Consider the following 13,577-nt stretch of genomic DNA (forward strand, 5'->3'; position numbering starts at 1 on the left):
CAGGCCCAGAGACCCCCAAACTCATCATCTTCTCTGCCATAGACATCATCATTAGCCAAGGTTAGAACTGGAGTTGGCTCCAGACACACACAGGAAGGCTCAGACAGGCTCAGAGCTCAGACTGGGCCCAAGGCCATTCCCTGTCACATGGCAAGACACAGCCTCACCAACAGGACAGTGTGCCCAGAGGCAGCACACACCATGGTCAAGAACGGGCCTTGGAGGGCTTCCCTGGTGGCGCAGTGGTTGAGAGTCCGCCTGCCGATGCAGGGGACACGGGTTCGTGCCCCTGTCCGGGAAGATCCCACATGCCGCGGAGCGGCTGGGCCCACGAGCCATGGCCGCTGAACCTGCGCGTCCGGAGCCTGTGCTCTGCAACGGGAGAGGCCACAACAGTGAGAGGCCCGCATACCACAAAAAAAAAAAAAAAAGTTGAACTCATAGAAACAGAGATTCAAAAAATGGTTGCCAGGGGCTACGGTTGGGGGAAAATAGGGAAAAGTTGGTAAAAGAGTACAAACTTTCAGTTATAAGATGAATAGGGTCTGAGGATCTAATGTATAACATGTTGACTATAGTTGATAATACTGTATTATATAACTGCAATTTGCTAAGAGAATAGAACTTGTGTTCTCATCAGAAGAAAGAAAAGGGTACGTATGTGAGGTGACGAATGTGTTAGCTAACTCAGTGGTAGGAATCCTTTTACGATGTATACATATATCACATCATCATGCTGTACACTTTAACTATATTGCAATTTTGTCAACTGTACCTCAGTAAAGCTGGAAAAAAAGTGGCCTTGCAACCTTGAGTCTGGCTGGCTCAGAACATGTCTCACTCACGTACCACATGCCCTTTGTATCCACGTCCATTTTCATTTAATAAATTTTTTGCACCAAAAGCAAAACACAACAAACAAAAAAACCCTAGCCAGATACTACCACAGTATCTGACTCATACCAATGAGCCACGCTTCTAATTCATAAGGCCTTCATTTTATTTTTTTTAATGGAAACAAGTCTTCATTAAGTAACTTTTAATATCAGAAAAATAAAACTCTCATAATTCTCTTTACAGCAAATATATCATATCAGTGTCAGTGCTCTGGCCATCTTAAGTTAAAGGTGCTTTATCATAAAATATATGGTTTTAAACTTCACTCAAATTGAATTTATAATCCCTATGACTTCCCTACAAGGCCTTCATGTTAAAGGGGAGGAAATGGAAGCCCAAAAAGGGAGAAGGTTTGGCCAGGATCTCCAAGTCAATGGCTGAACCCAGGCTAGAACTCACGTCCTCAGGAGGCGGCAGCGAAGGGGAGTGTTTAGGTTTCTCCTGCTTGCTGGGCATGATTCTGTCACTTTGCCAATGATCCTCCTCCCCAAGCCCCCTGCGCACTTCACAGCGAGCACTGCCCATTACCTGCCCCTCCCCTCCGCCTCCCTGGACACGTCTGGCCCTCCTCAGACCTTTCACGCCTCCACAACCCTCATGGACCACAGGACAAGGCAGAAAGGCAACTCCGTAACTTTATTTCACTATGTGAAGGGGTAGGGGTGTTTGGTCCAGCTAGATCATCAGTCCCTGAAGGCAAACAGAAGGCCTAAGAGGATGCCCCAAGCAGGTCTCCCACTAGAGGGCTCTGCACCAGCAAACTGGGCCCTCTCTAAGATGTTGATGGCCTCAGTCACTCTGATGCTGCCAATATGGTGAAAGTGGGATAAAATATCGGTGTTTTCACGAGCACAGCCCATGAGGAGGAAGGTGGTATTGAGATACCCTGTAAGGAAGAGAGCAAGGAGTCAGAGACACTTTCAAGACTCAAACATCCTACCCCTCCTTCCAGACACCCCTCACAAACCAGGACCCCTGCTCTCCCACCAAACACTCAGGTACCAGGCACCTTCTCCCCTCCTCCTTGGAATTATGTGCCACAACCCCCATCCCCCAGGACCCAGACACAGGACCATGGGACCTCAGTCCCACCCACCTCCCTCAGAGACGGGAAGGCAGCAGGCCTAGAGCAGGCATCTGAGAAAGAAAGTTTCTCTTCTCTCACCTGCCTGAAATTTTAAGGTGGACCTGTAACACTCAGTAGCATTGTTGGGGCAAGCCTCGGTGGTGACAAAATTTGGGAGGCAGTCCTTGGAGTGCTCGCCCACACAGGTTGGGCAACTATGGGAAGAAGATGCTAAAGTCTTAGGAGCCTTGGCCTTGAGTTTCACAAAAGGATCCATGTTGGTGAGGTTATTGCAGAGGTATGTCCGGCAGACACGGCTATAGGAGGCAATGGACAATCCGGGCGGCGAAACGAGGTAGGAGACTTGCGGGGGGTAAGATGAAGCTGGGCTGCAGCCTTTAAAACCCACAATTCCCCTTCTGGTCCCTGTGGGGCAGAAGATTGGAGAGCTCTGATCAGTGTCGCTGGCCACACCCAGTTCAAGCTCCCAGCCCACGCCCTGCTCTTCCTGCTGCCCCATCACCAACTTTGCCCCTCCCCCACTGTCCTCTCACCACTCAGATTTCCCACGTCTCATCTGCCTCTCCTCACTCTTCTCCCCACAGGAGCCCGTCTGCGCCTCTCTCCCTTGTATCCCAAACTTGTCTTCTCTCCCAGAGTCCCCCTCTCCTCCTGGGATCTGTCCACCTCCATTGTGTCCTCTTATCCAGCCCACACCACAACCAGCTGGGTCCTGCCCCTCTCCTGCCGATGTCTGGATGCTGTTCCCAAACATATAATGGGGTAGATATCTGGAACTCAAGTCCAGAGTCCCTGGGTGCTAGGAATGGAGGTGGGGTCAGAAGACCAAGCAAACAAAATGTCGCAAAGTCACCCCTGTTCACCTGTCTCGATGAACACCAGCGTCTCCTCACAGCCCTCATTCAGTTTACACACCATGCTCCTCATCAGAAGCCATTGCCAGTTATGGAGATCAACAGCTCTGAAGAGGGAAGATGTTGCTTCATAACACAAAAGAGCTCCAGCCCCTAAAGAGAGAATGTTCTTCCAGTCACCTGCCCCTCACATTGCCTTCTCAGCCCCGAACCGCCAATCAAGAGCTCAGCCTCCACAGACCCTGTCTCCCGAGGGACCCAGATATGCAGCTTTCCTTCCCCCAGTGACATGAATCCAGCCCTCCCATCCCAGCCAAGAGGGTCCCTAAGGGTCCAGCCACAAAGGACATACAAGGCAGAGTGGAAATGGCCCCTAGGAGACAGAGCAGCTGCACGGGGCTCAAATGCTGAGGTCCCATGGTCCTGTGTCTGGGTCCTGGATGCTGGGCCTCGGTCTGGAACCAATTTCAATCTAGGTCTCAAGCTCAGTTCTTGTCAGCCTCTGGGTCACTGTTTCTGGAGCAGAAAGTTGATTATCATTTTCATTAACATAGGCTCCCTGAGCCCTTCAGGGACACAGGTCTTCCCATCTCCATAGTCTCTCTTCCAACCTAACCCGAACCCACATTAGCTTCTCAAATCCTGACTCTTCACTCTCCTGCTTAGGTTCTGCCACTGGACATGGTGCTGAGCAGAGGACGCTGGCTTATTCAAAGGATCACTATCATACAGGCTATTCTCCATCCAGAGACAATGAGGTCAGAACAACAAATGTGTGTGTAGGAGTTAACCAACGTATCACTAAATAACCCTTGACTCGAAAAAGAAATTAAAAAGTATTTAGAACTGAATAATAGCAAACATACTACATGTCACACACACACACGTGCATGTAAAATCTGATGAAAACTGAGTAAGGCCTGTAAGTTAGTTAAGAGTAATATACCAATGTCAATTTCCTGCTCATATACTACAGTTATACAGAATGTCCCTATGGGGAACTGGAAGAAGGGTTTAAGGGACTCTAAAATTTTTGCAACTTCTTGTAAGCCAATAATCATTTCAACATCAAAAGTTTTTTAAAATACACATCAAAATTTGGGACTCTGATTTCTAAATCAATATTCAGAAGTAAATTTATAATTTAAATACATTTATCAGGAAACAAGAAGAATTACAAAATGTTTATGAATTAACTCAAGAAGTTATATGAGACCACAAAGCATCCCCCAAAAAGGGATAGAAATAAAGATGATGACAGAAATCAATGGAATAGAAAACAACAAAAAAGTATTACAAAAGACTAATATTCATTCTTCGACAATATTACTAAGATAATTCTCTGGCAACTCTAATCAAGAAAAAAAGATGCAAATAAAATACAGAATGAAAAATAAAAATTAACAGACATCACATGTTCTAAGAATAATAAAAGTGTCATTAACAACTCTACATTTATAAATTTGAAAACCCAGATGAAGTGGATAAGTTTCTAAAATAATATGAAGTGCCAAAATTGGCATAAGAGCGCATACAAAGTCTTAAAACGAGAATGGTCAAGGATCTCAGGCAAATTGACAAGAAAAAGAGAGCAACCCCAGCAGGCGAATGGACCAAGCATATGAAGAAGCAATCTCAAAAACAAACCAGGGGGCTTCCCTGGTGGCACAGTGGTTGAGAGTCCGCCTGCCGATGCAGGGGACACGGGTTCGTGCCCCGGTCCGGGAAGATCCCACATGCCGCGGAGCGGCTGGGCCCGTGAGCCATGGCCGCTGAGCCTGTGCGTCCGGAGCCTGTGCTCCGCAACAGGAGAGGCCACAACAGTGAGAGGCCTGCGTACCGCAAAACAAAACAAAACAAACAACAAAAAAAAAAACAAAGTCTAACAAGCATATGAAGAAACACCCCAGCTCAGCAATAATCAGAGGAATACAATGTATCCAAATGTGCATCTATCAGACTGGCGAGGGATCAGAAAGCTGGAAAACTATGAGCATTGGTAGGACTGTGGGGCTACAGAGACCCTTGTGCACTGCGGCTCATGGGGTAGTTGGGGCCAGGGATAGGGTCCTCTTCTGGACCCTGAGGAAGGGAGGAGTTCTGAACAGTGTCTCAGACCCAAAGCATCATTCATTGTGGGGAGGAGTCTGGCAATACTCAGTCAAATTAGGCTTACAAAGAGCCATCTCTGGTATATCCTAGGTACACATAACAGAGATTTCCACCTTCAACTACAAAGGAACACATGAGAATGTAGCATTATTATGGTGACAGTGAGCTGAAGGCAATGTGGGCGTCCCTCCCTGAGACCTAGTGAACATGCGACACGCAGGGGATGCACACCATGGAATAGCATGCAGCAGTTAGAAGCAACTGGTTAGATGTACGCATCACATGCACTGGATGGATCATAAAAACAGTGCTGATTATTTTAAATAGTAAATAATGTCATTCGCATAAATTGAAGCATCATGCACATAAAACACTGCACATCTTGCAAGAACACACACAAACTAAAAGATATGCATTAACCACCCGAAATGAGTGCCTATGCAACAGTTAGAGAATAAAAGTGGGGAACTGGGGATTACTGGAAATAACTAAAACACTGTAGGTTGTACAAAGTTGATAGACTTTGGACTCAAAGACAGACCAACGCTGGAATCTTTACCTCTCCATTGTCTAGCTGTGTAATCTTGTGCATCTTATTGAACTCATTTATAAAATATATTAGTAATATATCCCATAGAGTCATTGTTGAAAATTAATAAGATTATTAGTATAAAGTGCCAGGCAAGAGCTAAGCTCTCCAAAAATGTTGGTCCCCCTATCTCTCTCTCCACTACCTAAAGGTTTAATGTCAATTGCTTCAGCTGGCATTAAAGCATTCCACACATCCTCACCCTTCCTCCCCCAGACTGGCCCCCAACAACCTTTCCAACTTCGTCTAGTACTGCCCCCCTGCACAGCAGTCCAGCTAGAGGTCACTTCTGCCACACTTCTCTGTCCAGAATACCTGACACAGGATCCGTAACCCAGAAATCTGCGGCAAACTAAGAGGCCAAGACCAGCAGAAAAGATGGGACACAGGAAGGGGAAATGAAGGCTGACAAAGGATCAAACAAAGGAGTTGGACCAAGCAGAGAAGATGGCACACACCTGCCTGGGAACGCAAAACAACGGGACCCAGCAATCTGAGAACAAGCACGGACACAACCAGAAAAGAGTGGAATGAAATCCTCAAGGAAAAAGGGATGGAGTGGTGGTCAGAGGCGATGCTATCCCTACAAAAGAGAAACCACACAGACAAGGAGGAGCAAACTGTTGGAATGGAACCTTGCAGGGAGCAGAGAAAGCACAATCGGGAGCGGCAGAAAAATGAGGAGTGGGGCACAAGGACCGGGTTCTCAGGGGAGAGAGGAGACAATCTTAGAGGCTCAAAGAGAGAAAAGGAGACAGGGCAGAATGCATAGAGAAAAGGGGACACCACAGAGAATGGGGAGGGAAACCGTGAGATGGGTCTAGTAGAGATGCACAGAGAAGGCTACAATTAGAGAGTGGAGCACCGAGAATGGGGTGCAATCCGGGAGGAAGATGAACACAGACGGTGGAAAAGGCTAAAAAGACAGAAAAACCACAGAAGCGTCTCGGGAAGCGAAGAGGAGGATGGGAGGGGCAGGGGTCCAGGCTATGAGGGAATGAGGCACGTGGAGAAAGAGGTTCCGAAAATCAGCAGGATGAACAGGCAGAGAGAGGGAGGCTCTCAGAGACGGAAAATGTCAGAGTTAGGAAAATCAGCACCAGCGCGGACGATAAGAGACACAAGGAATGGGGCTCAGCGTGAGAAGGTGGGACCCAGGAAGGAAACAGGGATATCACAGCACAGGGAACATAAAAGGAGAAAGGTAGATCGGGAGTTGGGCAGCGGGAGAGAAGTGCGAAAGCACGGGCATCCACACAGCAAAGAGTAACCGCCCGCGCAGAGTCGAAGACAAACGCTCAAGAGGCGCCGTCCCTGCAGTGCTGGCCGGAGGGCGAGACTGCGCGTGCGCGGGAGGGCGGGCCGGGCAGCCGTTCCTGGGGGGGCAGGGCCAGCCTCGTCCTGGAAGCGTTACTCGACGCCCCATTGGCCACCTCCCCAAAAAGGGAAAGAACAGTCTGGGAAGACAAATCACACAAGGAGGGAGAAGTGTCGCGAGACTCAACTCGACGCTCTATTGGCTGGCCTGATAGTCTGGCGCGAGGAGAAGCGGGCCGGAGGTAAAGGGGCGGGCCGTCAGTGAAGGATCTTGAAGCGCACTGGTCGCTCGCCTCGGCGGCAGAAGGCGCCGCTTGAAGCTCATTGGTCCTTGTAAGAAGGGGCGGGAAAAGTGGCGCGAGCGAGGCCATTCCTCACCCCACTGCCCCACCACCTTCTTTCGCCTCATCCTGAGTCTGACTTCGCTCGAGGCTGTGGTAACCGCGGCTGACGACGCGAACGCGACCTCGCCCCTCCCGTCTCTTCCCATCCCTGTCTTGCGCTGGACTCCCTGCCCCACACAACGGTCGCCTCCCCACTAACGGTCCTCGCGGCCCCTTCGCCCATCCCCCACCGAGGCCCCTGGGCGCGCTCCCCGAGCCCCGAGCCCTCCCTGGGACCCTGGAGCAGGGCGAGGCCGCGGGGACAGCTGCAGAAGGGGGTGCACGCGAGGAACAGATGCATGGGGAGGTGTGGCGGGCGCGGTTCGAGGCTGCTTGTTGGGAATGGGCGAAGGCGCGTAAAGGCCGGGCGCAGCGACGGCGCGGGATTGCCTTAGTTTGGAAGGCGTGTGGGTGCAAGAGAGGAATTTGGGCCGTGGGGAGGGGGCTTTGGGCCTCGATCAGGGCCTGGCACATGGAAGGGGCTCAGTAAACCTTTGCTGAAGGAATGAAAATAATTCTTGAAAGTGAGGCAAGGGATCCATGAGGAAGATGTAGTTACTGAGGTGCAAGGGAGTGGGCTGATTAAAAGGGCTGCGGGGGAGAAATTGAATTGCAGGGCATACGTGAGGCTAAGAATTGAAAGGGGAGCATAAACGTTATGTGTGGGAATTGGATAAATGCAGGAGGGAGGGATGATAATTGTTGAAGAGAATGCCGGGGAAACTGTGGGAATGGGGTGTTGGTGGAAGGCGGGTGTAAGAACTGCTGCAGAGGGCGTGAGAGTGCGCGAGTATGCCCCAAACTGGGATTTCTGCCTGGAAAGGAACATGTGAGCGGAGAATAATGTTTGGATCGAAAGATACACAAGAAAGGAAAGAGAGAGGTTCTTGGGAAAGATGATGCCTGAGGAAAGTGAAGAAGGAGAAAGCCAGGGGAGACTCAAGGGTGACAGCTGAGTCCAGGAGTGGGCGAAATGGAAAAATCCTTCAGGCGTGGCCTCCCAGAGGCAAGAGGGCTGGTCAGGAGAGGGCCCACGTGTCCACCCTGACCCCCCACTCCTGCCCCTAGATACATGGAACCCAATGAAATGCCTGCTGTCCACCACTGCCCCTCAGACTCTGCCACAGGGGGTGAGACTAGAGCCCCCCAGGGCGGGGAGCTCGTCCCCAGGAGAGTTGTCAGTCGCTCTCCAACGTGCGCCCGCTGCCGCAGTCACGGTGTCACTGCCCACCTCAAGGGCCACAAGCGCCTCTGCCTCTTTCAGGCTTGCAAGTGTCACAAATGTGTCCTCGTCTTGTGAGTATGAGATCCAGGGAAGGGAGAGGATGGGCCTCATCCGAAAGGCGGCTGACCTGCCTTCTGACTCGCCACCCCCTCTTTAGGGAGCGCCGAAGAGTCATGGCTGCCCAGGTGGCCCAGCGTAGGCAGGAGGAGGCGCAGCTGAAGCGGCACCTGGCTCGGGGGCAGATGAGGAAAGGGGCGGCTCCTCCCAAAGCTCCCAGCAGTGTCAAGAAGGGAGTCACTCAACCAAGGCTCCACCGTGAGTGTCTCTGGCCAGGGCCAGGGCAGGAATGTGGGCAGGGAAAGCCTAAGTAGGAAAAAGAGTCCCAGTCCTGCCACTGAATTGGTGCGCGACCTGGGGCAAGGTGTTTCTATTCTCTGGACCTCACCCTCCCCAACTATAAAATGTGATTAAGTGTTGGGAGGATGCGGTGAGGTCTATGGGTAGAAATGGGACCGAGAGAGATAATTCAGTTTGGGGTTGGAGTGGGATGGCCCTCAGGAGAAAGAGCTCACCAAAGCTCTCCCTGGTCTCTCACAGCTGCAAAGGAGAACATAGCACCCCAGCCTCAGACTCCCCATAGGGCAGTCCCACTGGCACTGACACCCCCTGAGAAGGTAAGGAAAAACTGGGCCCTGAGGGGACCCCTGTCTTAGCCCCTGCCCAGATCCCTTCCTGTATGCCTTCAGCACCTGGGTTCTAGGTCCAGCCCTGAATTGCTGTGTCATCTTGGGCAAATCACTTCTATTCCATGGACAAAATGAAGCGGTGGGATTTTATGGCCCTTCAAGCTCTAAAGTTTTGGGGTCCTACCTACATCCTGGAACATACCCATTCCTTCTCCAGCCTTGTACCTGACTCCAACCTATGCCCCCTGCAGGAGAACTCCCAGGGGCCTCTGCTGCTCAGCTGTCCCCCAGAAGCCTTGCCTTTGCCCCGGACTCCAGTGCCTCCAGGCCCTTTGGCCACTGGACACTGGCTGCCTCCAGGCCTTTCCGTACCAACCCCAGTGGTGTGCCGCTTGCTATGCCAAGAACCTGCTGTCCCTCTGCATCCTTTCCCTGGTAAGATGAATTCAACGTTAATTCAAGAGATATGTGAATGACTAGGTACCACTGTATCAGAAAGACAAGAGGAAAAAGATACGGGGTAGGAAGAGGGAAGACAAGCCATGACCTCTGCATACGCTCTGCATTCTCTTACCCTCGTTAGGCTTTGACCGTGGCACTGCCCTCTGGCTGCCCACTCATGGGCCCCTCCCAGCCTGCTCAGGATCTCGCCCAATACTGATGGCTCCTCTTTCTGGAGAATCCCAAGGGCCCTCTACCCTGCCCCACACGTGAGTAGGGAGAAAAAGATATGTGTTTATGATGTGCCTAACCCTGTGCTGGATACCATAGTAGATAAAGAAGAAGAAAAGGTCACAGGCTAATGGGTGAGGCAGAGCTCTCCTAGGTCTGCCATTGCCTAGCTGTGAACCTTTGTACAAGTATCTTTACCTCTCTAAGCCTTTTTTTCTGTCAGTAAATCAGAGACATTACTACTTCTTGGTAATAATGAGAATTAGCAATAATATATGGAATACACCTAGCACAAGCCCTGGCCTTAAACAAGTAGTGGCTATTAAATCCACTTAAACAGATAAGATAGGGTTGAACTGCCTGCTGAAGTGGGGGTGGGGTGGGGGGGCGGGGGGGGGGACGACATGCTGCTAAGAGCCTCAGAGGCCTAGAAGAGAGGCCAAAGGCCATTAGAGAAAGCTTCCTAAAGGTGAGCCAAGCTGCTCCTCAAGTTCCATAGCGATTGGGGAACTAGGAGGGAAGGAAACCAGACTCTGGTAGGGCAGGAACAGTCACCTCAATCCCTCTAGATGTTTTGTCAGGTTTTTTTTTTTAGCGGACACCAATTATTTCCCATAATCCTCACAGTAGCCCTGGTAGGAAGAAGCTGACAGATATTTTCATTTTACAGAAAACAAAGCAGGCCATAACAGAGGAAGGGACTTGCCCAAGGCCACAAAGCCTAATGACCCAGCAGGCACTCAGATTCCCAGATCAGAACATAGCAAAATCCTGCCCCTGTTTCCATGTGTACCTGTCTTTCCATGTTTAATCCCCCTGGCATCTTTTCTCCTTATTTCCAGATGCTCGACTCTGAAACTTCAGCCCTGTGGCACCCCAGACCCGCTTCTGCTGCAGCCACAGGTCCTGGGGAAGAATTGGGACCCAGGACCCTGGGAGGAAGTTGAGCTTGGGGAAGGGAAGAGTAGGGGATAATGAAGTAACCAGGGGCAGAGGGAGCACCTGGAGGGTGGGCAGAAGTGGGGATTCCCAGTCTGCTTCTCTCTCTTTCCTTTGCAGGCCCCCAGAGCCTCTCGCCTGGACTGGACCTCTGACCCCTCAGAGTGGCAGCTGCAGTGGGAGGCAGCCGAGGCTCTTATGGGACTGAAAGATTCGTTTCAGGCTCCCCGCCTGACCCCTTCTGGTCCTTCCAACCATGCCTGGATTTCCCTGCGCCACCCCTGTGGCCCACCAGGTAACCTGTTCCTTAAAAGGAGGGGATGGGATAGGCATGACTGAGAAATGGAGGTACTGGAGTAAGCAGGGACTAACCAAATAGATCAGGAAGTTCAAGATCCCAGGCCCAGGCCCCAAGCTTTTCAACGTAGCCCCTGGGATTACAGTTGAGAGTTATTCAGTGAATCTGTTTTATCCTTTTTGTACTCAAAAGCAAATGTCCAGTGCCCTGATGTCAAGGAAAGTGAGGCCCTGAGAGAGGCAGGGACTTGCCTGAGTGCATATAGCAAGACAGTGGCAAAGCCTGTTCTCCTGACTCCAGCCAAGGTTTTTTCTCTGGACCCAAACTGCCTGCTGAAGTCTGGAGAGGGACTGAAGAGGTAACAAGGGTCTGGCCTGGAAGGAGATTTGATAACTGCCTTCAAGGAGCTTCCATTCTATTTGGGAAACCTGGATGCCTTCAGAAAGCTCAGTGACAAACCTGGAGAGAACTAGAGGAATCTTGAGGCATGAGAAACACCTATGGGGACAGAGAGGGAAGGCTGAGGTTTCTCTTGTCCAAAATGGTGGATTGGACATGCTGTGTGGGACTGGAGGGACTGCTGGAACAGAAGCAGATGAGTATGGAGGGGCTTCTGATCATGGAGGTCTGGCATGCCAGGCTTGGGCATCTAGACAAGCACCTGTACATGAAGGGGAGCAAGGGAATGTTTCTGAGTAAGGGACATATTCTGAATCCCTGAGCTTTAGAAAGACACGTATGGTGGCTGTGATGGAGGGATTGGATGAGGCAAGACTAGAAGTGGGAAAATCAGTGAGGAGGAAGTGTTTGCTATAATCCAGGTGAAGAAAGATGGGCCTGGATTAGATGGGGTAAAACGAGAGGGTTTGCTGGGAGGGGAAATAGATGTGACCTGGTCCTGCCCCCTTCCTTCCTGTCTGTAGCTCCTGCTGAAGAAGGAGGATTCCAGCCTGTTGTCCCCTCTCTCTGACCCAGTCCAGCCCCCTCCGTGGCTCTACATATTGGGCATCTGGGATCCATCTCCCTCCTGAGCTAGAAGCCCAGAGGTGGAGGCCTCACTGGGGTAGGGGGGCAACAGCCTGCAGGCATTGCATATTTGGTATTTTACTTACAGATTTATGCATGGAATTTAATGTAGCACAAGCTTCAGGCTTGTTTTAAAGCTTTCAGGTGCTTTGTTAGCTTTTGGCTCCTTTTGTAGCATGGCCATTTCCTTGGCTGAAGGGGGATATTCTTTTACCTTCCTCGGATCCTGGGACCTTTTAAAATCCCCAACAAAGAGAAAGTTGTGCAGTTTAAGTTAACCAGTATCTAAATAGATTTTTGCATGAGTTCACGTTCCAGGGTATTTATTTGACGTGTGATTCTGTATATCCCTGTGCACTCATGTCTGTCTCCATGCATGTGAAAACAGGAGAGAATTTTCATTTTGTGTCTAGGTTTGTGTGAGTAAGCAAAAAATAAACCTGTATTGTTTTAAGCCACTGAGATGTGGGGATTGTTTGCTACCGCAGCCTAACCTAGTTTATTCTGACTGACAGAAAGGACTTGTTCAATTCACTTCCCAAAGTGAAAATCAGATATTCAGTAACTACCACAAATAACTACAAACTTGGATTTCTTTTTATGGCCAGATAAGAAAGAGTGGTAGGCAGACACGGTAGGTGATTCACTGACTCAATAATTAAGTGACTGCTCTGTGCCAAGCATGGACAGTTTCCAGCTGCCCAGAGGGGCACAAGTGGAAATACCTACAGGGCCAAGCAGATCATATAAATGAGTAAAGAAGGCCAGAGGAGCCCTAGAAAACTGAGAATGCATGCCCTACCTAAGAAGGTAGCTTCCTTTTGGCCCTAGTGGATTGTTGCCAGGCAGGAACGTGGGCTCCGGATTGCCATATCTTCTGATTTTTCAAGAGAAGCTGGAAAACTAGATTTCGTTTTAAAAAATCTTAATTTTCAAATGTTGGCTCAGTTTTCTTCTTTAAATCCTATGTAGGTCAAACAAGACATATCTTTAGGCCAGCTTTAGTCAATGGAATGTCAACTTAATGCTAATCTAACGTAACATTTTTCAAACGGGGAGACTGAGACCAATCAGTACAGGAAGAATCAAGTTAAGTCTTTATCAAGGGTTTTTCCTGAACTAGAGAGATTCATGTATCTAAGTTCTGAAGGACCTATAAAACGTTAGTGACAGTTATTATCATTTATTGAGTACACACTCTATGCAATTCACATATATCCTCACAGCAACTCTGTAAGCTATGCACGATTACTCCAATTTTACAAACAAAGGAACACCTTAGAGAGATAAAGTGACTTGCCCAAGTATTTTAGTGAAAGTTTGTAGGCAAATATTGGAGAAAGGTTCCTTCCTTGCCAGGCCCCAAATCAATAGGTAATTTTTATAATACATAGAGTGAAAAATTCAGGACTCCAGGAGACAGACACAAGTCCCGAGGGTTTTTCAAAAAGTCTTTATTTTTCTACTCAAGATAGCAGTAAGTAATAATGTC

The 13,577-nt window shown here is 49.6% G+C and overlaps 2 protein-coding genes across 2 annotated transcripts; one reads left to right on the forward strand and one right to left on the reverse strand.

Annotated features, from left to right (window-relative positions):
- Window positions 1-1,580: 1,580 nt before the first annotated feature.
- Window positions 1,581-3,260, reverse strand: LOC132593957 (ly6/PLAUR domain-containing protein 4-like). Its single transcript, XM_060289091.1, has 4 exons — window positions 3,191-3,260; window positions 2,848-2,991; window positions 2,063-2,389; window positions 1,581-1,783 (listed from the first exon to the last, which is right to left on the reverse strand). Exons 1-4 carry the CDS (start codon window positions 3,255-3,257, stop codon window positions 1,581-1,583), a joined length of 741 nt encoding a protein of 246 aa, XP_060145074.1. The 5' UTR covers window positions 3,258-3,260.
- Window positions 3,261-8,311: 5,051 nt separating this feature from the next.
- DMRTC2 (DMRT like family C2) lies at window positions 8,312-12,487 on the forward strand. The gene is made up of 8 exons (XM_060289090.1): window positions 8,312-8,535; window positions 8,622-8,779; window positions 9,062-9,138; window positions 9,405-9,585; window positions 9,734-9,860; window positions 10,665-10,725; window positions 10,882-11,056; window positions 11,983-12,487. Exons 1-8 carry the CDS (start codon window positions 8,312-8,314, stop codon window positions 12,027-12,029), a joined length of 1,050 nt encoding a protein of 349 aa, XP_060145073.1. The 3' UTR covers window positions 12,030-12,487.
- Window positions 12,488-13,577: the final 1,090 nt, after the last annotated feature.

The sequence above is a fragment of the Globicephala melas genome, chromosome 19 (assembly GCF_963455315.2).
Source record: "Globicephala melas chromosome 19, mGloMel1.2, whole genome shotgun sequence".
NCBI classification, from domain to species: Eukaryota; Metazoa; Chordata; class Mammalia; order Artiodactyla; family Delphinidae; genus Globicephala; species Globicephala melas.

Excerpts from the sequence above, each read along its gene's own strand:
- LOC132593957 (XM_060289091.1), bottom strand. The coding sequence starts at position 3,257 with ATGGGACCTCAGCATTTGAGCCCCGTGCAGCTGCTCTGTCTCCTAGGG. Across the intron at positions 2,992-3,190 it reads GGCCATTTCCACTCTGCCTT|GGGCTGGAGCTCTTTTGTGT; the intron begins GTATGTCCTTTG and ends TTCTCTCTTTAG. Across the intron at positions 1,784-2,062 it reads CACCTTAAAATTTCAGGCAG|GGTATCTCAATACCACCTTC; the intron begins GTGAGAGAAGAG and ends TCTTCCTTACAG.
- DMRTC2 (XM_060289090.1), top strand. The coding sequence starts at position 8,312 with ATGGAACCCAATGAAATGCCTGCTGTCCACCACTGCCCCTCAGACTCT. Across the intron at positions 8,536-8,621 it reads CACAAATGTGTCCTCGTCTT|GGAGCGCCGAAGAGTCATGG; the intron begins GTGAGTATGAGA and ends CCCCCTCTTTAG. Across the intron at positions 10,726-10,881 it reads CGCTTCTGCTGCAGCCACAG|GCCCCCAGAGCCTCTCGCCT; the intron begins GTCCTGGGGAAG and ends TTTCCTTTGCAG.